General features: G+C 35.6%; 1 protein-coding gene across 1 annotated transcript in view; it reads right to left on the bottom strand.

Annotated features, from left to right (window-relative positions):
* LOC105470174 (ADAM metallopeptidase with thrombospondin type 1 motif 20) overlaps positions 1-24,504 on the bottom strand; it is a 209,689-nt gene that overhangs the window by 85,060 nt on the left and 100,125 nt on the right. The window contains exons 15-24 of the mRNA XM_024789232.2: positions 22,367-22,484; positions 18,963-19,055; positions 15,307-15,479; positions 15,031-15,160; positions 9,973-10,099; positions 8,388-8,598; positions 8,085-8,249; positions 7,081-7,245; positions 6,093-6,212; positions 5,366-5,473 (exon numbers count right to left, since the gene is read on the bottom strand). Coding sequence (XP_024645000.2) covers positions 5,366-5,473; positions 6,093-6,212; positions 7,081-7,245; positions 8,085-8,249; positions 8,388-8,598; positions 9,973-10,099; positions 15,031-15,160; positions 15,307-15,479; positions 18,963-19,055; positions 22,367-22,484 — 1,410 coding nt within the window. The remainder of the gene's footprint in view (positions 1-5,365; positions 5,474-6,092; positions 6,213-7,080; positions 7,246-8,084; positions 8,250-8,387; positions 8,599-9,972; positions 10,100-15,030; positions 15,161-15,306; positions 15,480-18,962; positions 19,056-22,366; positions 22,485-24,504) is intronic.

Raw genomic sequence — 24,504 nt, 5'->3', positions numbered from 1 at the left:
ATCGTCAAAGACCAAAGGCAGATAAAACCACAAAGATGGGGAAAAAGCAGTGCAGAAAAGCTGGAAATTCAAAAAATCAGAGCACATCTCCGCCTGCAAAGGAATACAACTCATCGCCAGCAACGGATCAAAGATGGATGGAGAATGACTTTGACGAGTTGACAGAAGAAGGCTTCAGTTGATCAAACTTCTCAGAGCTAAAGGAGGAACTATGTACCCAGTGTAAAGAAACTAAAAATCTTGAATAAAGAATGGAAGAATGGATAACTAGAATAATCAATGCAGAGAAGGCCATAAACGAACTGATAGAGATAAAAACCATGACACGAGAATTACGTGACAAATGCACAAGCTTCAGTAACCAACTCGATCAACTGGAAGAAAGAGTATCAATGATTGAAGATCGAATGAATGAATTGAAGTGAGAAGAGAAGTCTAGAGAAAAAAGAGGAAAAAGAAATGAACAAAGCCTCCAAGAAATAGGGGATTATGTGAAAAAACCAAATCTACATCTGATTGGGGTGCCTGAAAGTGAGGGGGAAAATGGAACCAAGTTGGAAAACACTCTGCAGGATATCATCCAGGAGAACTTCCCCAACCTAGCAAGGCAGGCCAACATTTAAATTCAGGAAGTACAGAGAACACTACAAAGATACTCCTCGAGAAGACCTACTCCAAGACACATAATTGTCAGATTCACCAAAGTTGAAATGAAGGAAAAACTGTTAAGGGCAGCCAGAGAGAAAGGTCGGGTTACCCACAAAGGAAAGCCCATCAGACTAACAGCAGATCTCTTGGCAGAAACTCTACAGCCAGAAGAGAGTGGGGGCCAATATTCAACATGCTTAAAGAAAAGAATTTTCAACCCAGAATTTCATATCCAGACAAACTAAGTTTCATAAGTGAAGGAGAAATAAAATTCTTTACAGACAAGCAAACGTTTAGAGATTTTGTCACCACCAGGACTGCCCTACAACAGACCCTGAAGGAATCATTAAACATGGAAAGGAACAACCAGTGCTAGCCATTGCAAAAACATGCCAAAATGTAAAGACCATCGATGCTAGGAAGAAACTGCATCAACTAACGAGCAAAATAACCAGCTAATATCACAATGACAGGATCAAGTTCACACATAACAATATTAATCTTAAATGTAAATGGACTAAATGGTCCAATTAAAAGATATAGACTGGCAAAGTGGATAGAGTCAAGACCCATCAGTCTGCTATATTCAGGAGACCCATCTCACATGCAGAGACACACATAGGCTCAAAATAAAGGGATGGAGGAAGATATACCAAGCAAATGGAAAACAAAAGAAAGCAGGGGTTGCAATCCTAGTCTCTGATAAAACAGACTTTAAACCATCAAAGATCAAAAGAGACAAAGAAGGCCATTACATAATGATAAAGGGATCAATTCAACAGGAAGAGCTAACTATCCTAAATATATATGCACCCAATACAGGAGCACCCAGATTCATAAAGCAAGTCCTTAGAGACTTACAAAGAGACTTAGACTCCCATACAATAATAATGGGAGACATCAACACCCCACTGTCAACATTAGACAGATCAACGAGACAGAAAGTTAACAAGAATATGCAGGAATTGAACTCAACTCTGCACCAAGCAGACCTAATAGACATCTATAGAACTCTCCACACCAAATCAACAGAATATACATTCTTCTCAGCACCACATCACACTTATTCCAAAATTGACCAATAATTGGAAGTAAAGCACTCCTCACCAAATAGAAAAGAACAAAAATTATAACAAATTGTCTCTCAGACCACAGTGCAATCAAACTGGAACTCAGGACTAAGAAACTCAATCAAAACCGCTCAACTACATGGAAACTGAACAACTTACTCCTGAATGACTACTGGGTACATAACGAAATGAAGGCAGAAATAAAGATGTTCTTTGAAACCAATGAGAACAAAGATACAACATACCAGAATCTCTGGGACACATTTAAAGCAGTGTGTAGAGGGAAATTTATAGCACTAAATGCCTACAAGAGAAAGCTGGAAAGATCTAAAATTGACACTCTAACATCACAATAAAAAGAACTAGAGAAGCAAGAGCAAACACATTCAAAAGCTAGCAGAAGGCAAGAAATAACTAAGATCAGAGTAGAACTGAAGGAGACAGACACAAAAAACCCTCCAAAAAATCAATGAATCCAGGAGCTGGTTTTTTGAAAAGATCAACAAAATTGATAGACCACTAGCAAGACTAATAAAGAAGAAAAGAGAGAAGAATCAAATAGACGCAATAAAAAGTGATAAAGGGGATATCACCACCGACCCCAAAGAAATACAAACTACCATCAGAGAATACTATAAACACCTCTATGCAAATAAATTAGAAAACCTAAAAGAAATGGATAATTTCCTGGACATTTACACTCTTCCAAGACTAAACCAGGAAGAAGTTGAATCCCTGAATAGACCAATAGCAGGCTCTGAAATTGACGAAATAATTAATAGCCTACCAACCAAAAAGAGTCCAGGACCAGACGGATTCAGTCGAATTCTACCAGAGGTACAAGTAGGAGCTGGCACCATTCCTTCTGAAACTATTCCAATCAATAGAAAAGGAGGCAATCCTCCCTAACTCATTTTAGGAGGCCAACATCATCCTGATACCAAAGCCTGGCAGAGACACAACAAAAAAAGAGAATTTTAGACCAATATCCCTGATGAAAATCGATGCAAAAATCCTTAATAAAATACTGGCAAGCCGAATTCAGCAACACATCAAAAAGCTTATCCACGATGATCAAGTGGGCTTCATCCCTGGGATGCAAGGCTGGCTCAACATACGCAAATCAATAAATGTAATCCAGCATATAAACAGAACCAAAGACAAAAACCACATGATTATCTCAATAGATGCAGAAAAGGTTTTTGACAAAATTCAACAGCCCACATGCTAAAAACTCTCAATAAATTCAGTATTGATGGAACGTATCTCAAAATAATAAGAGCCATTTATGACAAACCCACAGCCAATATCATACTGAATGGGCAAAAACTGGAAGCATTCCCTTTGAAAACTGGCACAAGACAGGGATGCCCTCTCTCACCACTCCTATTCAACATAGTTTGGAAGTTCTGGCTAGGGAAATCAGGCAAGACAAAGAAATCAACGGTATTCAGTTAGGAAAAGAAGAAGTCAAATTGTCCGTTTGCAGATGACATGATTGTATATTTAGAAAACCCCATTGTCTCAGCCCAAAATCTCCTTGAGCTGATAAGCAACTTCAGCGAAGTCTCAGGATACAAAATCAATGTGCAAAAATCACAAGCATTCTTATACACCAGTAACAGAAAAACAGAGAGCCAAATCATAAATGAACTCCCATTCACAATAGCTTCAAAGAGAATAAAATACCTAGGAATCCAACTTACAAGGGATGTAAAGGACCTCTTCAAGGAGAACTACAAACCACTGCTCAGTGAAATAAAAGAGGACACAAACAAATGGAAGAACATACCATGCTCATGGATAGGAAGAATCAATATTGAGAAAATGGCCATACAGCCCAAGGTAATTTATAAATTCAATGCCATCCCCATCAACCTGCCAATGAGTTTCTTCACAGAATTGGAAAAAACTGCTTATAAAGTTCATATGGAACCAAAAAAGAGCCCACATTGCCAAGACAACCCTAAGTCAAAAGAACAAAGCTGGAGGCATCACGCTACCTGACTTCAAACTATACTACAAGGCTACAGTAACCAAAACAGCACGGTACCGGTACCAAAACAGAGATATACACCAATGGAACAGAACAGAGTCCTCAGAAATAATACCACACATCTATAACCATCTGATCTTTGACAAACCTGAGAGAAACAAGAAATGGGGAAAGGATTCCCTATTTAATAAATGGTGCTGGGAAAATTGGCTAGCCATAAGTGGAAAGCTGAAACTGGATCCTTTCCTTACTTCTTATACGAAAATTAATTCAAGATGGATTAGAGACTTAAATGTTAGACCTAATACCATAAAAACCCTAGAAGAAAACCTAGGTAATATCATTCAGGACATAGGCACGGGCAAGGACTTCATGTCTAAAACACCAAAAGCAACGGCAACAAAAGCCAAAATTGACAAATGGGATCTAATTAAACTAAAGAGCTTCTGCACAGCAAAAGAAACTACCATCAGAGTGAACACACAGCCTACAGAATGGGAGAAAATTTTTGCAATCCACTCATCTGACAAAGGGCTAATATCCAGAACCTACAAAGAACTCAAACAAATGTACAAGAAAAAAACAAACAACCCTATCAAAAAGTGGGCAAAGAATATGAACAGACATTTCTCAAAAGAAGACATTCATACAGCCAACAGACACATGAAAAAATGCTCATCATTACTGACCATCAGAGAAATGCAAATCAAAACCACAATGAGATACCATCTCACACCAGTTAGAATGGTGACCATTAAAAAGTCAGGAAACAACAGGTGCTGGAGAGTATGTGGAGAAATAGGAACACTTTTACACTCTTGATGGGAATGTAACCTCATTCAACCATTGTGGAAAACAGTATGGCGATTTCTCAAGGATCTAGAACTAGAAATACTGTATGACCCAGCCATCCCATTACTGGGTATATACCCAAAGGATTATAAATCATGCTGCTATAAAGACACATGCACACGTATGTTTACTGCGGCGCTATTCACAATAGCAAAGACTTGGAATCAACCCAAATATCCATCAGTGACAGACTGGATTAAGAAAATGTGGCACATATACACCATGGAATACTATGCAGCCATAAAAAAGGATGAGTTTGTGTCCTTTGTAGGGACATGGGTGCAGCTGGAAACCATCATTCTCAGCAAACTACTGCCAGAACAGAAAACCAAAGATTGCATGTTCTCACTCATAGGTGGGAATTGAACAATGAGATCACTTGGACACAAGAAGGGGAACATCACACACCGGGGCCTATTGTGGGGAGGGGGAAGGAGGGAGGGATTGCATTGGGAGTTATACCTGATGTAAATGACGAGTTGATGGGTGCTGACGAGTTGATGGGTGCAGCACACCAACATGGCACATGTACCCTAGAACTTATAGTATAATAATAATAATAAAAAAAAAGAAAATAGACTCAGAAAACTTCAATTTCTTTGTACAGAGACACAGAGTTCTTGAAAGGCAAAGAACTTAGCCATTAATTCCTAATTCTAAACCCTATACTTCTTCGATACCATCAAAATACCTGAGAATAAATGTATACATTAATTTGTGAAATCTCTAGCAACCATTTTGTTGATGTCTAAAAGCCTCCATAATAGAAACACTGTATCTATTAAAGAAATTCACTTACTGGGGTCCAAGAACCATGTCGCCATTGTGCCATCTTTTCTATGAGAGCAGTTGGTAATGAAGTGGTCTTAAGTTTAGAAATAAATGGGCAAGGTGTAAGTACACAGTTCTGTTCAGAAGAAAAATGGATATCGTAAAACATTAAGTAATGACTGATTTGTATAAAATCTAATACTTCATTTCTTCTGTATGTCTCAAGAACAGTTCTATGCTAAATTACAAATTGGTAATATGAATGTTTTCATCTTCAAAAGCACTAACTACAGTATTGTCAAGTGTCCGTAGTGGATAATGACTGAATCCTAAAGTTTGGACCATTCTGTCTGATGGCTGAAAAGGAAAAGAGCATCAGTCCTTTAAAAATACTGCTCAGCTGAAACATTCTGAATGGACACAGAACTCTGCCTTAAAAAGCACAATATACTTTAGGAGTTCACGATATTTATAATAATATACTCCTTCTTCAGTTCAAAGAATTGAAGTTCACAAGTTAAATGAAGTGAGCCCTCAGCAGATAAGGAGTAAAAAAAAAAATTTCATTAATAAAGCTACAAAGCTGGCAAAAACAAGAACAACAAATTCTATTTTTTTTCCCTCTCTCTCTCACATACACGTTTTTAAGGCATACAAGTTTAAGTGGAAAAAAATAAGTAAAGAAATAATTTTAACACATCAACAATCTTTCTGTCTCGTAAATCTTTTTGTTTGTAAACCATGATTCTTTTTACCTGTCTGTCGCTGGGGCGACTAGCTTCATGGCATTCTGTGTCTTCTAACACTGCACTAACTAGCTCATTGACACATTTAACATCTCGCATCTGATACCCATGTCCACATGTGGTTGTGCACTGAAAGAAGAATATAAATAGATATTTAGAAAACATTGTTTTCCAAAAGTTACATAAACTTCTATTTTCTTAACGAATATCCTGTTAATAATATACTTCCAATAATCTTTTTATCAGTCCTTTATTTCAGATTTAAGACTTAAAAAGAGCAAAGTCAATAAATATGCATATTTATTCAAATTTAGTAAATGCCAATCAAATATTGAAGTTAACCAAACTGTACAACAATTAATGTATCCTAAAAAGTTGTCATATAAAAATATAAATAGAGGCCTGATATTTTAGAAACAGTCAATATGATTTAAGGAAACTAAATACTTTTCAAACACCACCTAGTGTTTGCATGTCATTTAATATACTAAGTAAATTTTAAAGAGACAAAGAAGGAACAGCATATGATAAAGTTAAAGGGAAAATGAGAGAAGGCTTCCTGTCAATTGTGGCAACCTCTGCAGAATAATAAGCTACTCCATCCTCATCCAGCCTGATCATTGCTCATCCTGCAGACTCCTAGCTGCCTGTTCAGCAAAACATCTAAACAATGCCTATCCTAAAAACAATAAAGATATCAATGCAGACACAGAGATGAAAATATTTATAATCTAAATAAAGCTGATAAAAGCATAAAGTCTGTAGCATTTTGGTTAACAAAAGGGAGTTCAAAAGCAAAGCTGAAATATTTATTACAGCAAAATTAGCAGTACTGTCAACATGTTACACATAAAGGTTCAAATTTCAGGGTTGTTGTTTTTTTAATAAATCAAGCCAAATTCCATTGCACCCACTAAGGGAGGAGTAAATATAACACAACTTTTGTGTTATTCTGTAAAGATAGATCAAATTAGAAAAACCCGTATCATATACTCACAGGACCCCATGGTCCTACTTGCCAGGAAGCACATGTATGAAGTTCACATGGACTCAGAGATTCAGGTTTGGTACTTGAGTTACAGAAGCCATCACTCAAGTGATCTTCATTCAGCTGACACCATACCTGCCGCTGCTTTATTCCTTTACCACATGTAACAAGGCACTGTAAGAATACAACTGATCATTGTTTATTTGTAGCATTAGTCAACACAAATGCCTTAAAATGATGCAACGATCAATTTGCATAGGAAAATACAGTTAAAAACCATTCCCAAATGCATTTTCCCTCACTGCTCCAGAAATATTCACTGGGTAAAATCAGCCTGCCCCTAACTTCTGCTGCTAATTCCCACTGAAACATCCATTTATCCTAGAAACAAAGGTGCAAAACTAACCTTAGAATAAGTATTCATCCCAGGCTTCTGTGGACCCTGGCACTTTCTTATGCAAAGGCTTATAGATTAAATGTCAGTTAGTGTTATTGCTAGTCAGATATTGTAAATAGTATAATGACAAACTATCTTGTACATTTCTTGTTTTTTTTTTTTGAGACAGAGTCTCACGCTGTCACCCATGCTGGAGTGCAGTGGCCAATCTCAGCTTACTGCAGTCTCTGCTCACTGATACCTCCATCTCCCAGACTCAAGCAATCCTCCCACCTTAGCCTCCTGAGTAGCTGGGTCCTCCCACCTTAGCCTCCCGAGTAGCTGGGACCACAGGTGTGTGTCACCACACCCAACTAAGTTTCACTATGCTGCTCAGGCTGGTCTCGAACATCTGAGCTCAAGCAATCTTCCCACCTCAGCTTCCCAAAGTGTTGGTATTACAGGCATGAGGCACTGTGTGCCTGGTCTGTCTTGTAAATTTCTGATTGCCTCGATAATAGTTATTTACAAAATGATGAAATAAATTTAAGCACTTTTAAATTTTGTAAAGTCTTAGATTACAAAGCTGTACTAACACCATATTTTAATAGTTCCAAACCTCATGTGTTTAATGTACCTCGCTCCATTCACTAGCAGCCCAACTGGGACAGGAAAATTCATTGCAATTCTCTCTCGTCACTCGGGACAGTTCTTCGCATTCATTGTCAGCAAGACGATGGCCAAAGTTATTCATACAATAAGATTCTCGAGACCTTTCCCCTCCTCCACAACTCCTGGAACACTGATTTAAAAAAAAAAAAAAAAGTGGTAACTAATGGAAAAAAATCAGATTTTCAACAAAACTGTACTTTAGAGTAACATAAATATGTAATTAGAAAAAAAAGGGGCAACATTTTTTAAGCAATCATTTTTATTGTACCTGAGACCATTCTGAAAAATGCCATCTTGTGAAGACACAGTTACCACGGCATAGTTCTCGGGTAGGAGGTTTAAGTTGGTCACCACAGTAGTGGTCATCCACTTGAACAGTCTGTCCTTTATGAATGGAATACTTCATGCAATGGATGTCCAAGGTTCTATATCCTTGACCACATTGGGTTGAACATTCACTTTTGCCAGTAACATGCCACCTTGAAAAAAGATGTTATTATACTTAGGAGGTATATTACATAATTAAAAACAGGTTCAAAGATACTCATGCATTCAGTTTTTAAAATTCTAAGAGTTGATGGACAAATCACCAGGAAGCCAGCATTATACTACTGACCTCATGCCAGCATTTAGTGGCAGCTTTGGAGGTGCATCCAAGGAACCCCAGGCTTCCTCAAAAACCTTTGAAAACAACTGGTTTAGATCGTGATTACCCAATTACTTAGCAGCAGATTTAAGACAATAACTGCATATATCTGACTCCCAATCAGGTAGTTTCTCCCTATGCAATCCCTCTATAAGTATTTTGATTTTATGACCAGGCAATGTCTAGGAATTTGACTACATCGATAAAAATGAAGCATTTAAAAAGTTAACTAGTTTTTGTAAAGTACACCACACTTTCTCATTAATTCATGTAATCTATATTTAGACATGTTTCCAGGGAAAACATGTTTTCCACAAGTAAAAATGTTAGTTATAGCCAAATTATCCCAATTGTAGTCTAGCATTCATCAATGTGAGGGCACCCGAATAACAAAGCACAGAATTCACGAAATTCATTTTCATCCCTAATTGCATTTCAAGAATTTCACTGTGCTTCCTTTTACTACTCTGTAGTGGATTCAACTTACACAGGCAGTTCTACTACTGTGCTTTTGCTGTGTCGTCAAACATCATCATAAATATATAGAAATTCTCATCAAGTGAAAGAGGTTCTGGCCATACCTGAATGTTAAAAGGTACCTGCTACAATGCTGAAAATAAATGTATAAATATGATAGATGGACTCATTGTATACCATGTCACTCCAAGATAAATCACGCACACACACACACACACATACGCACACAAAACCCAAATAACAAGAAATTTAAATTAGAAGTATAAACTTCCTGTCATGATCTAGGATCAATTTCCCTGAAGTTTAATGGACAAAATACTGATAGAATATCAAGGAAATCAATCAATTTGATTTCTCCAATTCCCAAACTCCAGAAGTTTACTGGTTCATTAATTCAGTGGAAAATAACGAATCATGCTACAATTTACTGTTTCAGACCTTTAAATCATCCGATTACAATTTACTTGTATTTATTTACAGACAACATTGCAACCTTTTTCTACACAAAATGTTGAGGCCTATATACTGGTATTCAGAAAACACTATGAATGAAAATTCAAATCAATTATGTACTGAGTTTTACTATAAATTAGTGAGCCTGAAATTTTTTCATGGCAGGGCAGATGATGAGTAATAATTGTATGTCCACTCTGTGTCAGTCACTGTGTTAGACGTTTTAATCTTAGCTCACTTATTAATCTGGTTATATTACATATTATTTCTCTTTTACCTTAGTTCACAGTCTGTATTGCAACTTTGAGTAACAAATGATGGAAGTGGCAATTGGTCACATTTTTGATCAGACACAACACTATGATCACTCTTATGTATGCAAGTTATTTTTCTTCGCTGAAGACCTTGGCCAAAGTCAAATGAAAATAAAAAACGAAAGAAAAATTCACAGTTAGATGTTCCATAATTATGTAATTCTGCTAATAGTTTAAAGGAGCCAGCTAAGCAAGTAAAAATTTCCAATGCAACATACAGGATATACCAGTATATTAATCTAGTGAGGAATGGCTTTTTATAATAAGTAAGCTGAATCCTGAATGACTGAGGAGTTTGCTTAATGAAGAGATGTACAGAAGATGGGACAGGCATTGGAATAAAAAGAAATTCACTACAGTGGGATAGAGTGGTTGTTGGTGAATAATTGAGTAGCTGAGGACAATGCTGTTGCTATACAGTACACTATAGCACTGTCATCCATCAGCTACCTCAGCTACTCCCCTTTCCCTGCAAGAGGATTACACATCTCTATTGCTACAATGTTACAGTAGCTTCCTGTAGGAGAAGAACTCTTTCCTGTCCATCGGCATCAGGCTTTTTATCAACTGACTGAAAAGGAATATGACCTATTCCAGTCCCACCCAGCTCTCTTTCCTTTTTCCCTCTGCCTCCAGAACATCATTTCCCAGATAGAACTGATCTTTCTGCCTGGAAACATGAAAGAAAAAGGCATAGATGACAAAAAGATCAGTGTTTGTAACTGGTTGTGGGGGAAGGAAGGAAGAATAAATAGATGAAGCACAAGAGATTTTTAGGGCAGTGAAACTACTATGTATGATATTATATTGGTGAATACATGCCATTATACATTTGTCAAACCCAGAGAATTTTCAACACAAATAGTAAACTCTAATGTAAACTATGGAGTTTAGTTAATAATAATGCATCAAAATTGGCTCATCAATTGCACAAATGTGCCACACTAATGCAAGATGTTAATAATAGAGGAGTGTGGAGGAGAATGGCAGAGGGAAGATGGATAAATATGCAAACTTTCTGTACTTTCTACTCAATTTTTCAGTAAACCTATAACTTCTCTAAAAAAATAAAGTCTATTGAAAAAAAAAAAAACCATGGACACAGATACCAACTTGGAGTAGAGCCATTGCAAATTAGCAGCCAAAACATGATATGAGCAATAAATAAACCTTTATTGTTCCAAGCCATTAAGATTTGGTGGTTGTTTGTATGCAGGATAACTACAGCAAAAGCAAACTAAGAGAAGCAGTCATAACTGACCAGACTCATTTGAACTTTATGCTTTCTGCAATAAGGAGACAGTAAAGAGTTTAAGCAGTCAGTGACATGAACAAATTTCTGTTTTATCAAAGTTCAACTTTGTGCTTCCACTTAACTAAACATGATCATATATGTTATCTTTGCTCCTTCCTAAATATCTTTTGAAATAACTATGAGAAATTCTGAAAAGGCACAAACCTAAAAGAACAAAAAAAGAAAAGAAAAAAGAAACAGCAAGAAAAGGAAATTTTGAATATGAAAAGTAGATGGAAATAACTATTTAACAGAACCAAGGAAGATGAAACCTAAGCCTGCAAAGTGGGAAAGTAAATCACAAACAAATCATTCATGACACAGAACCCAAGAAAGGCCCAGGAATGGAAAATAGCAGGTTCCTCTGACAGAGTGAATGTGTGAGGGGTAGGCCTGAAATAGTAAAGAATTAATTGAAAATTATTTAAAAAGAACGGTTAGACTACTAGCTTCCTCGTTGAGAGCAGCACTGTTCAATGAAAGCAGAATGTGAATCACATCTGGAACTTTATATTTTCTAGTAGTCACGTTAAAAAAAAACAACTAAATTAATTTTTGTAACCTTCATGTTTAGCCCCAAATATATAAAATATGATCATTTGAACATATCAATATAAAATTATTAATAATATATTTTACATTCTTTTTTCATTCTAAGACTTCCAGATTTAATATGTAGTTAACACTTATAGCACATTTCAATAGATTAGCCACATGTGACTACTGGCTACCATATTGCACAGCATAGCTCTAGAAAAAGTAAATTTGAGGGCATAAGACACAGCTGAGAAAAGGTGGGAACACACTCTACTGAAACAAGGTGGCTAAGTAAAGTTCCCTACACTTAATGATGTGATCCCAGCCCATTCAGCTTGCAATCTCCTGCTGGCACCATGCCAACTTCTGTTATCCCGCAGCACCCTCATGACAATCAGAAGATGAGAGAATTCCTCTCTTGCAGGACTGTTTAACTCAAGAAAAAAGATCAACTGACAATAACATTTGAGACTTCTCTCCAATGACATAAGAGAGGGCTACTTAATGACCAAGTTACTCTACAATGAAACTTCTAGTTAACTTGTGTGACCCACAGAGGACTTTCAATCAGAATTTTAGTACTTTTAAAATATGAACAAACAGCACAAGATCAGTAGACATTTTAGGAAAGCCTCTAACACACACGAAAAAGGTAAAATAAACAAAAACAAAATAGAACTAGGATGAAACACGTGTAAGTGAGGGAGCAGAAGAAAACTTAAGGACTATGATTAATACACTCAGAGATATGATAGAAGGCAGTACATTCATAAAACCAAAGCAAGATGTTATGAGAAGAAACATTAAGAAAACAATGAAATTGAGAGAATAAATTAGAAAATTAATAGCAGTTTAGGAATGTGAACACCCAAATAATACTAGTTTCCCAAAGATAAAAGAGAAAAGTTAATGTGAGGAAGTAATCTAAGAACATGATAAAATTTATCAAGACAAAGATTTATATTTCTAAATTGGAATGGCATCTTAATTACCTAGAAAAATAGATGGGAAAAAAACCCAAATCAATGCACATTGTCCTGAAATTTCATACCACTAGAATTAAAGAGAGGATCCACAAAACTTCCAGAATACAACATGCCATGTACAAGCACAGGAAATTGGAAAACAAGCCAGAAAACAAGGCTTTCAAAATTCTAAAGTAAAACAATCTCTATTTATACCAGTTGAACTACTGATCGAGCATGAGAATATAGTTATGCCATTTTCAGATATGAAAGGTCTCGAAAATCTACTTTTCTTCTGAAGAAAATACTGAGGAATGTGTTCCACCCAATGAAAGAAGTAAATCAAAAAGAGGGATTGATAGGATTTAGAAAATAGGGAATCTAACACAGAATACCGAAGAGAATTCCCAGGACAATAACGAAGTGACATCTCAAGATGACAGTCATTAAACAAGCCTAAAAAGCAACATGAACAAATTAAAGAAAAGAGGGCCACAGTAGCCAGAGGTAAAGAAAAAGTGAAGGAAAAATCAAATTGATAGATTCTATAATATGCTTGAAAATACTAAGACAAAATGTGTAGTTCTGACAAAAAGTTTAAGGACCGATACCTTTCAGTACACAGAAACAAACAAAATGGAGGGAATTTAACTTTAACTTTAGAGAAACTAAAAAAATTACACAAAAAAAGGGAACATAATCATAGTTCACTATGTGGTAAAAGAAATAAGTTGCTTTTCCCCTGCACGTGATTGTTTAAGAGAACTCTCCTGCTTCGGACTCCCAAATCATCTCTCACCACATTTGTCCAAACTTCCATTTTGAATCTTGTTATTCTTGGTGCGTTCACCGCATTTTAAAATGTTCTTTCATTCTCCTGTTGCTGGAATTTCTCCTTCTAACTCCCTATATCCATGGTCACAGACGAGTTTACCCACTCAAGTTGAAATGCTGATCCCAGCTTCCCAAATTCCAATTCTCTTCTAAAAGCATATGCAGGACTTTTCTGTCAAAATAAATTCTTCCTTCTATGTTAACCGAAGCTCTGTGTTTTCTACTCTAGCATTTATACCAGTCTATCTCGCATCATATCCTTGTATCTCTCCACTGAGACACTGCTAAAACAGGAACAATTGTTCCCATGAATTCATTCTGGGAAGCACTGTCTAGATGCCACAGGACCAAGATTGTGCCTCTTCTTGAATAGTGCACCACAGTTCCTTTGGCACCTCGCCAGGTCAGATGGTAGACTGTTCTTTACATTCTCACCATCTTTTGTCATTGGCTCTGGCTGCGTGCTTTCTATGATAAGCTCATCTCCACATGGTTCTGAGCTTCCTTTGCCCTGACCCACTCATGCCCTAATTCCCAAACTGTTTCTCTATTCTTCATGAAAACTTTTCTTCCATTCTACACAAAATTCTCTCTCATCAGCTTCAATCTCCTCAAAAACTGTTCCCTCCACCTTTTCTGAGGTCCACACTGTGCATATCTATAGTACTGTATTTACCATTTTATTAATAAATTAACATATATATTCATGCACCTGTTTCAAGCACTAGAATAAAACCTGAATGCAGAATTGGGATAATCTGAATGTATTCCCTCAATAAATACTTACTGCATTGAACATAATATTACACAATTAAATATTCATAATTACAGACTGCAGACTCTAGTCTTCCCACTTTTTTCCCCTACTACAAATTGCCCTGCTGTTCCTACTCTGCTCCTTTTCTCACTCTATTTCTTTCCATTTTTCATGCCATCTACACAATTATACTTTCTAGTGGTCAGGGAAAGAAAATAAAAAGATGAAAGAATGTTTGCTATCTCAACAATAAAAGAGGAAGCCAGGTTGTTGAGAAAGACTGTGTGGAGATGAGTGGAAGAAAACGCAGCTATTTCACCAGGAAGCAGGATATATATAAGTTAGAGAAACTTTCTGTGGCTGTGAAAAAGAGAACGAGAATGGGAAAGTAAAAGAACAGTAACAGACAGAGAAGGGTGAAAAGAGTAACATTAAATAATGCTGTTAAGTGTAAGAAACAGAAAGAATTAGTGAAAAAAGTAGAAAGGAAAACAAGATTGAAAACCTTTATATGTCAGTGTGGGATATGTGTATGGACAGTGGGGAGGAGTCCATAGGCAGCAAAGACTCAAAAGTACACAAAATGATGACAGAATGCAGTCAATCTTTTGTCCTTTATTGAATGCCAGCGTACCTTGACACATTTTGGTACAGCCTTCCCATGGTCCATAGGGGTCCCATGTGAACAGCTCGCTCCACTCTTCCAAAGGGATATTGAAGGAATAACGTACATCAGGGTTGTATAAATTACCCACACATAACACCTCAATAAGAATACAAAAGAACGTACAATTAATTCATAAAAAATATTCTTAAGATATCATTTTATATTTGATAACGTTAAGCACTTAACCAGTAGTTTACTAATATAATTAAATTTAAGTGTTATTATTGATGACTGAGAATTTACCTGCAAAATAAGTTCTTTCTCTTGTCGATTAGTACTATTAATTCTTTCAACTGAGTTGTTTGATCCACTGTATTCAATAACAGTTCTTGTTCCTTGCACATTGACTTCTTTCTTTGATCTACTTAGAACAAAATTTCCATTGAAAAGAAAATTCCCTTCAGCGTCAGATAATGCTGTAAAAGAATAATGAAATAGTAACACCAATCAACAATACAGAAAACACTCGTTTAACTTTTTTTTTCTTTTTTTTTTTTTTTTTTTTTTTTTGAGATGGAGTCTTGCTCTGTCTCCCAGGCTGGAGTGCAGTGGCACGATATCGGCTCACTGCAACCTCCACCTCTTGGGGTCAAGCAGTTCTCCTGCCTCAGCCTCCCGAGTAGCTGGGATTACAGGCATGCACCACCACGCCCAGCTAATTTTTGTATTTTTAGTAGAGACGGGTTTTCACCATGTTGGCCAGGCTGGTCTCGAACTCCTGACCTCAAGTGATCCACCCGCCTCGGCCTCTCAAGTGCTAGGATTACAGGTGTGAGCAACCGAGCCTGGACTTGTTTAACTTTTAAAGTTCAAATCTTTTTTTGAAATTAAAGAATGCAAATGTAAATTAATGTTGAGGAAATAAACTTTATTTTACTATAATGTGGGATTTTATCAATAAGTTGGGTAACTTTAGCACATCAGCCAAAGATATTAAAATAAGTTCACTCTATACGTTTATATCTCAGATGGTCATCTTCTTTCATGAGGCATGTAGCTTCAGAACAAGAAGTGGGAAAGCAGAAAGAAGTCATGACCCCAGCAGACGGATTAGTTCAATCATCCTGGTCATCAATGGTAGGGAAAGAAGGAGCAGCCAGACTGCTGCATCATTCCATTTATGCCTATCTTAGAAAAAAGGTACAAAGCTTTAAAACTCTAGGGTCAACATTCTAGGAGACCATGCAATGACTATGCCATTCTCTATACAAACGTCTAGATCTTTCATAGAAAAGCCCTGTATCCCTGTTAATACATACGTGGATATCTGCTTTTCAGAATAATACTCCTATTTCCCTCTCTGTTCATGTTCCCTTCTTGTTCTCTTTTTCCCAGTGACAGACATTAATATATGCCTATAGAATATGTATATGTTTGTAATTATTTATATGTTATATATACAAATAGACAATTATATAGTATGTATTAGAAATGCTATTTTTTAAATATAAAATTACATGTCACCCACAATCATGCAGTAGTAAAAAGAAATGAATGTAGAGTTAAAACAATGGATTTAAGTTTAAGTTGTTGCAATTAATGTCTATGTAATCTTGGATAAACCTCATACTCAGTTTCCTAAACTGCTTAATAGAAATAATAAAAATTTCTATTTCAGTCTTTTAGTCAAGATCAAGTTTGAAAAATGTTTGTAGGTGTGTGAATTGTAAAGTACTGTGCTATTTATTTTTAATTTTCAAGAGGATGTGTAATATCTAAAATTTTACACTACAAGAACCCCCATATTAATCAAATACTTTTTTGCTTGCTTTACTTAAGTTATACTTTTCAGTGGAAGAATAACCTTTTCAGAAAACATTTGTTTGGCATTCCAGGAAACCTCACCGAACGCACACAATTATCTATGGCTAAACTTTCTAATATAAATACAACACCCCTCTGAAAAAGCAATATTTAAGGGATTATTGTAAAATAAATTTGGTATTTCTGTGTATATGTAGACTAGTATAACTGTCTTTATGAATTACACTGAATTCAGTGAGGAACAAACAAAGTTCTATATTTAGTCTGTGACATAGAAATTCCTCTATTTAAGAATCTGTGCTTTATCAGATGTGGCTAGGTCTATTTAAGGGATTATTGGTTCTGTTAAACCTAAGGGAAATAAACAAAACCTTACTGGCTTAGAAAAAAAAAAAAAAAACTACACATTTCACTACTTTTAGTTACCAAACTTCATAAATATAAATGTTTTTAAAATTCCTTCTATTGACATCACACGTCTATTTTACTCACCTCGACCTAGACTTTGATATTTCCATTTATAATTCTCTCAAAAAGTATACTGATACTTTATTGGTGAGCATTTCTTTCTTTTTTTTTTTCTTTCTTTTTTTTTTTTTTTTTTTTTTTTTTGAGACAGAGTTTTGCTCTTGTTGCCCAGGCTGGAGTGTAATGGCACAATATCAGCTCACTGCAACCTCCACCCCCTGATTCAAGCGATTCTCCTGCCTCAACCTCCCGAGTAGCTGGGATTACAGGCACCTGCCACCATGCCCGGCTAATTTTTGTACTTTTAGTAGAGACGGTGTTTTGCCATGTTGGTCAGGCTGGTCTCGAACTCCTGACCTCAGGTAATCCGCCCGCCTTGACCTCCCAAAGTGCTGGGATTACAGGCGTGAACCACCATGCACGGCCAACATTTCTAATTTTTAAAGTTGAGAAGAACCTGTGATCCAATCCCAGATCGATATATTTGTCTACATTTGGAATCTAAGTGATACCTATTAAATTATTTATTTCCAATATGGTAGCATATATCTATGTATACGTACTGAAGTAATATTTTTAGCATGAGGAAAAGAATTCCAACTAAATGTAAAAGGCTAATAATTCTAACTATTTACACTTGATTTTAATAAAATATTTTGCATTTTTTATTAAGGTGAAACTGATACAAAATTAACCATCGTTAAATGAACAATTCAATGGCATTTAGTGTATTCACAATGACGTACAACCATCACCTCTATCTAGTTCCAAAACCTGTTCACCCCAAAAGGAAACCTTGTACCCATTAAGGAGTTATTCCCTTTACATTTGACTTTATAGTTCCAAATGCAATTCCTGAGATAGGCTGTTCATTATAGATTCAGATTGCCAGTTACACAGGTTAATTATTTGAGTCAATAGTCCACATCTTATTAATGTACAGCAGATGCTTTCTCAATATCAGCTCTGCACCATTACCTACCTACTCCAGCTTGGTGAATTATAGATAACTCACTATTAAGATATTTCTAAGGCAGAAGGAAACGATTTTTAAAGCATCCTTTTCATATTTGTGTCTAAAGTGAAATTCTTTAAGCCTGAAAGCTAATTTCTAAAAATAAATAACATAAATTAAGTTTATACTTTAGAAATAGCTAACAGACAATATATTGTGACTATATTCATTAACATATAAAAACGTGAAACCACAGTTCTTTTTCTGACTTTTTTAAATACAAGACCTTTTAAAAACCTGTATTTAAATACTTTAGCTACATAGTAAAAAAAAAAGAAAAAAAAATTAAGAAAACTATTTAAAACACTTAACCCCAAAGAATTCTATAACTAATGTTAGACAAAATGATAGAAGAGTATTTTATTCTAAATACACATGCAACTAATTGAATATAACTTCTGGTTATCTAAACTATTCACATGAGAAAAAAACTGAAGACAAATTATTGTTCAGAATTTCATTTTTTTTTTTTAAGTAATACATTTTGGACTGCTTAAGAACATATGTATAGGGAGCCCTAAGCTCAGTATGAAATGAAATTGCATGTTTGCTAAAGGGACTCTTGTTGCCTTCCAAGAATTTACATAAACTACAGACATCCATGAAATTGCAAAGAGCCACATACTGGCTGTTGTTTATGAGAAATGTTTACCAAGGTAACTGTCATCTGGTTGTCCAGAATAGCTGTACTGACGAATGTCAATGTTTGTTGCTCCTGCAGGAATCTTTACAACAACATTATAACCTGCAATATAATTTTACATATGTTAAATTTCACAAAAAGCAGATGACCCAGAGGTTATTACTGCTGAATGAATGAAAAATATGAATACCATAGTCAGACCTAATTTTGTTGTGTCTTTACAAAATTACACAGTGGTTATTCCTTTTGAGTCAGTATATTACACAAATTGCTGAAGATTGAGAAAAAGTGGTTGTTGTCTAGAAACAGAGTTTAAGATTCTTAACTTTTCCTAATCTTTTCCTACTTCTAATATTCTTAATATAGAATGGAATAAAGCTAGTATTTTAGCTCCTGAGACACTTAGTTCACATATTCACTTTTAAGCTTAGTTAATGCTTTTGTATTTTATACTGGGAAAAAATAGAGGATTTCAAATATAATTCATAAGTCCAGGAGATGTTAAAATAATTGGTCATTGCTATGATATGTTCACATAGCCTCAGTAAATAGCAAAATAATAAAATTTTTCAGTTTCATTATTGAAAAATCATAAACAAGAAAAAGTTTAAAGCTCAAGTTTTTCTTGAGCTTTTAGTTTATAGTATAAGCAGGAACCCCTTTATCTATTCCCCAAATTTTACATTATTTTTACAAGAATACTAATAAACTTGTTATGAGAAAAGTAAAAAGTTTACTCAAGTGAAACGAATGTAGTATTTCCATTTTATGAGGCCAAATTCGGCAACATTGGCGCTGTTCAAAAGAGGAAACATTTTATCTAACATATATTAAGAAAAAACATTTTCATGAAACTAAAAACACATTCCATAGTTGTCCTAATACTCAGGTTTTTAAATATACAGTTAGTTATACTCTAAGGATATTATTCTAAGTTTTTCCTTTTCCTTATTTATTAGGATTTCCCCCTATTTAATGAGTAAAAGAAGTAATTTTTCTCAAACACTACCTTTGATAAATATGGAATTAACTTAAGAAGACCGTTTTTAAAAGAGTTTAAATTTACAACCCTAATGTCAGACTATCTTGCATGTGTTTTAGAGCAGCCTTATTTATATCTAAGGCATCACATTTTTAGTGTAAGATGGTAAATAGTTTCATGATTCGGTATACACTATATGCATACTGGTTGTAGGTTATTGACCTACAAGAATATTTTAATTAACCACCTTTTCACTATAAAATATTCTCATCCACTACTTTTACTATTTATGTCTTTACTGTTTATTATATTTTTTTCAAGAAAGCAAGCCAAAGGCATTGCAAAAGTAATAAGATGAAGGCTACCACCAGGGGGCAGAAATGTGACAAATGCTAATCAGACCTTGCAAATAAGTTTAACACATTGTTCTATTTGCAAACTGATTAATGCACAGTACAATTTTCACAAGATTATATATTTGATCTTAATTTGGTTCATGTGGCTTTATCCTGGAAAAAACATTTTTCAGTAAATACAGACTGTAATAAGTATGTGCCATGCATTATATAAGGGAATCAAATGTGTGTAGCTCTCAAGAAATAACTAGAAAAATCATATATCAAATCATCGAGTAACCGAGATTCATAAATATCTGAGTATAAAATGTACTGTTTTACACATACATGAAAACATAAATATTAAGTTTTAAATTATACTGTTTTAATGGAAGTAAGTAACAATTTGAACACACATGAACACAATTTAAAGCTGAATGATAAGACTGTAAAAAATAGGCTAGAACTTGAGAATCGTTTTGTCAAGATCTGCACCCATAAAGTGGCCACAGCGTGGCCTTTGTTGATAAACTGCTCTCACTTCACTGACAGATATTTTCTGATGTCTTGAATATAGCAACAGTGATCCCACAGTGACAGCTAACGCTGGAAAAATTCTACAATGCAATTTTAACTACAAGATGTAGAAGAAAACACAGAAGACAAAGGTGAATGGAATTGACGGGTCAAAGGGTACAAAGACAAACTCCTTCCAGGAATGTTTGAGAGTGCCTGGTTATGTACATCCTTGCCAATATTAGGTATTATGATACTTCAAAATCTTTGTCAATTGATTTAATTCAAAATAATATCTTGAGACGGGCGGATTACGAGGTCAGGAGATCGAGACCATCCTGGCTACCATGGTGAAACCCCGTCTCTACTAAAAAATACAAAAGATTAGCCGGGCGCACTGGTGGGCGCCTGTAGTCCCAGCTACAGGCTGAGGCAAGAGAATGGCCTAAACCCGGGAGGCGGAGCTTGCAGTGAGCTGAGATCCGGCCACTGCACTCCAGCCTGGGCGACAGAGCGAGACACCGTCTCAAAAAAAAAAAAAAATCTTGTTAAAAAAAAATAGGCTAGGTGTGGTGGTTCATGCCTGTAATTTCAGGACTTTGGGAGGCCGAGATGGGAGGATCACTTGAAGCTAGGAGTTTAGACCAACCTAGCAACACATTGAGACCCATCTCTACACACACACACGAATTAACTAGGCATGGTGGTGAGCACCTGTAGTTCTAGGTACTGGGGATGAGGAGGTGGAAAGACTGCTGGAGCCCAGGAGTTCAGAGTTGCAATGAGCTATGATTGTGCCACTGTACTCCAGCCTGGCCAACAGAGTAACACCCTGTCTCTAAATAAATAAATGAATAAATAAGGTTGTAAGAAATAAATTTAATTTGCAAAGAAGGTTTTAAAGATCTGCTTTTATTATCATAAAAACAAAAAATCTTGCCCAGAAAACATTACAATGGAAAATATCTTACATATTCTCATGATTTTTTGGAGAAAAATTAAATCATGGCCAATATGTGATCGAGATACTGCCTGGAAAATCAAATGTGACAATAATTCTGAAACATTTAATTCAGAAAAATATTTAAGTTAATGGTTTCATCCTTCACCTTCAATCAACATTTTCTATGTACTATTAATAAGAAGTGTAACAGGCCAAGTCATACTAAAAAAAGAAAGTGATTCAAGTAATGAAAATATTTGAAAGCAAGTTTCCTGGAAAAAAATCACAAATATATACATTTTAGGTTATAGGGAAAAAAAGCATTTCATTATGGGAGGATTATTCACATATCACACATGACAGTCAAACAGCACTGAATTTACTCTAATAAATGCACCTAATACATTTTTAAGAATCAGATTTGCCTGGGGCAGGTGAATTCATTAATCAAGGATACATCTGGTCTAATACAGTATTTAATTTTTTTATATTTAGGAAATTTTTCCTTAACAATCATTTTGGACTAATGGCATAGAGTAGGACAAAACAGTAACAAAGGATTACTATTACACATTCTTTACAGACTCCATTATTATACTAAATAAAAGGGAAAACTAGAAACAAATACACAACTTACCATAATGAGAACTGTTGAAGACACCTGTTATTGTCTTGCATGAAGAGTTGTCCCCACCACACACTCCACATTTGTCTATCTTGGCACTGGAGTTTAACACGTGATCACAACCAGCTGCCTTCAAGACACAATTACAATCAATATTATAAGAATGACTAATTATGAAGAAAAGAGAGAAGATCCAAATACATATAATCAGAAATGACAAAGGGGATTTACCACTGACCCCACAGAAATACAAATAACTCTCAGAGACTACTATGAACACCTCTATGCACATGAACTAGAAAACCTAGAAGAAATGGATAAACTCCTGGACGCATACACCCTCCCAAGACTGAAGGTGGAAGAAAGAGATTCCCTGGACAGATCAATAATGAGCTCTGAAATGGAATCAGTAATAAGTAGCCTACCATCCAAAAAAAAGCCCAGGACCACACTATTCCCAGCTGAATTCTACTAGGTGTACAAACAAGAGCTGGTACCATTCCTACTGACACTATTTTAAAAATTGAGGAGGAGGGACTCCTCCCTACCTCATTCTATGAGGTCAGCATCATCCTGATACCAAATCCTGGCAGACATACGACAAAAAAATAAAACTTTAGGCCAATATCCTTGATGAATACTGATACAAAAATCTTCAAAAAATACTTGCAAACCAAATCCAGCAGCAAATCAAAAGCTTATCCACCACCATCAAGTAGACTTCATCCCCAGGGTGCAAAGTTGGTTCAACATACACAAATCAACAAATGCAATTCATCACATAAACAGAACAAAATACAAAAATCACATGATTATCTCAACAGATGCAGAAAACGCTTTCAATACAATTCAACACCCCTTCATGTTAAGAGCTCTTCATGAAGTAGGCATTGAAGCAACATACCTCAAAATAATAAGAGTGATCTATGACAAACCCACAAAGGCTATTATACTGAATGGGGAAAAGCAGGAAGAGTTTCCCTTGAAAACTGGCACAAGACAAGGATGACTCTCTCACCACTCCTATATAACATGTACTGAAAGTCTGGAACAGTACAATCAGGGAAAAGAAAGAAAGAAAGGGCATCCAAATAGAAAAAGAGGAAATCAAACAGTCCCTGCTGGTTGATGACATGATTATATATCTAGAAACTCCACAGTCTCGACCCAAAAGCTCCTTAACCTGACAAACAACTTCAGTAAATTTGCAAGATACAAAATCAATGTACAAAAATTAGTACCATTCCTACACACCAATAATAACCAACTTGAGACCCAAATAAGGAAGACAATCCCTCCACAATGGCCACCAAAAGAATAAAATACCTAGGAATACAGCTAACCAGGGAGGCGAAAGATCTCTACAATGAGAATAATAAAACACTGCTCAAAGAAATAGAGATGACACAAACAAATGAAAATATTCTAAATATTCTATGCTTACAGATGCGAAGAACTAATATCATTAAAATGGCCATACTGCCCAAAGCAACATATACATCCAATGCCATTTCTATAAAACTACCATTGATATTCTTTACAGAACTAGAAAAAACTATTTTAAAATTCATATGGAACCAATAAAACAGCCTGAATAGCCAAAGCAATCCTAACCAAAAAGAACAAAGCTGAAGGCGTCATGCTATCCAACTTCAAACTATACTACAAGGCTACAGTAACCAAAACAGCATGGTACTGGTACAAAAACAGACACACATACCAATGGGGCAGAATAGAGAGACCAGAAGTAAGTCCACACAGTTACAACCATCTGATCTTCAACAAAGCTGATCAAAACAAGCAATGGAAAAAGGACTCCCTATTCAATAAATGGTGCTGAGATAAATCGTTAACCATATGCAGAAAAGATTGAAACTGAAAACCTTCCTTACGTCGTATAAAAAAATCAACTCATGATGGATTAAAGACTTCAATGTAAAACCCCAAACTATAAAAACCCTGGAAGACAACCTAGGCAATACCATTCTGGACATAAGAACTGGTAAAGATTTCATGATGAAGAAACCAAAAGCAATTGCAACAGCAAAAACTGGAAAATGAGATTTAGTTAAATTTAAGAGCTTCTGAACAGCAAAAGAAACTATCAACAGAGTAAATAGGCAATCTACAGAATAGGGGGAAATATCTTC

This window comes from Macaca nemestrina, chromosome 10, assembly GCF_043159975.1.
Source record: "Macaca nemestrina isolate mMacNem1 chromosome 10, mMacNem.hap1, whole genome shotgun sequence".
Taxonomy (NCBI): Eukaryota; Metazoa; Chordata; class Mammalia; order Primates; family Cercopithecidae; genus Macaca; species Macaca nemestrina.
Note: the sequence above shows the minus strand (reverse complement) of the source record. Positions and strands in the feature narration are given on the sequence as shown.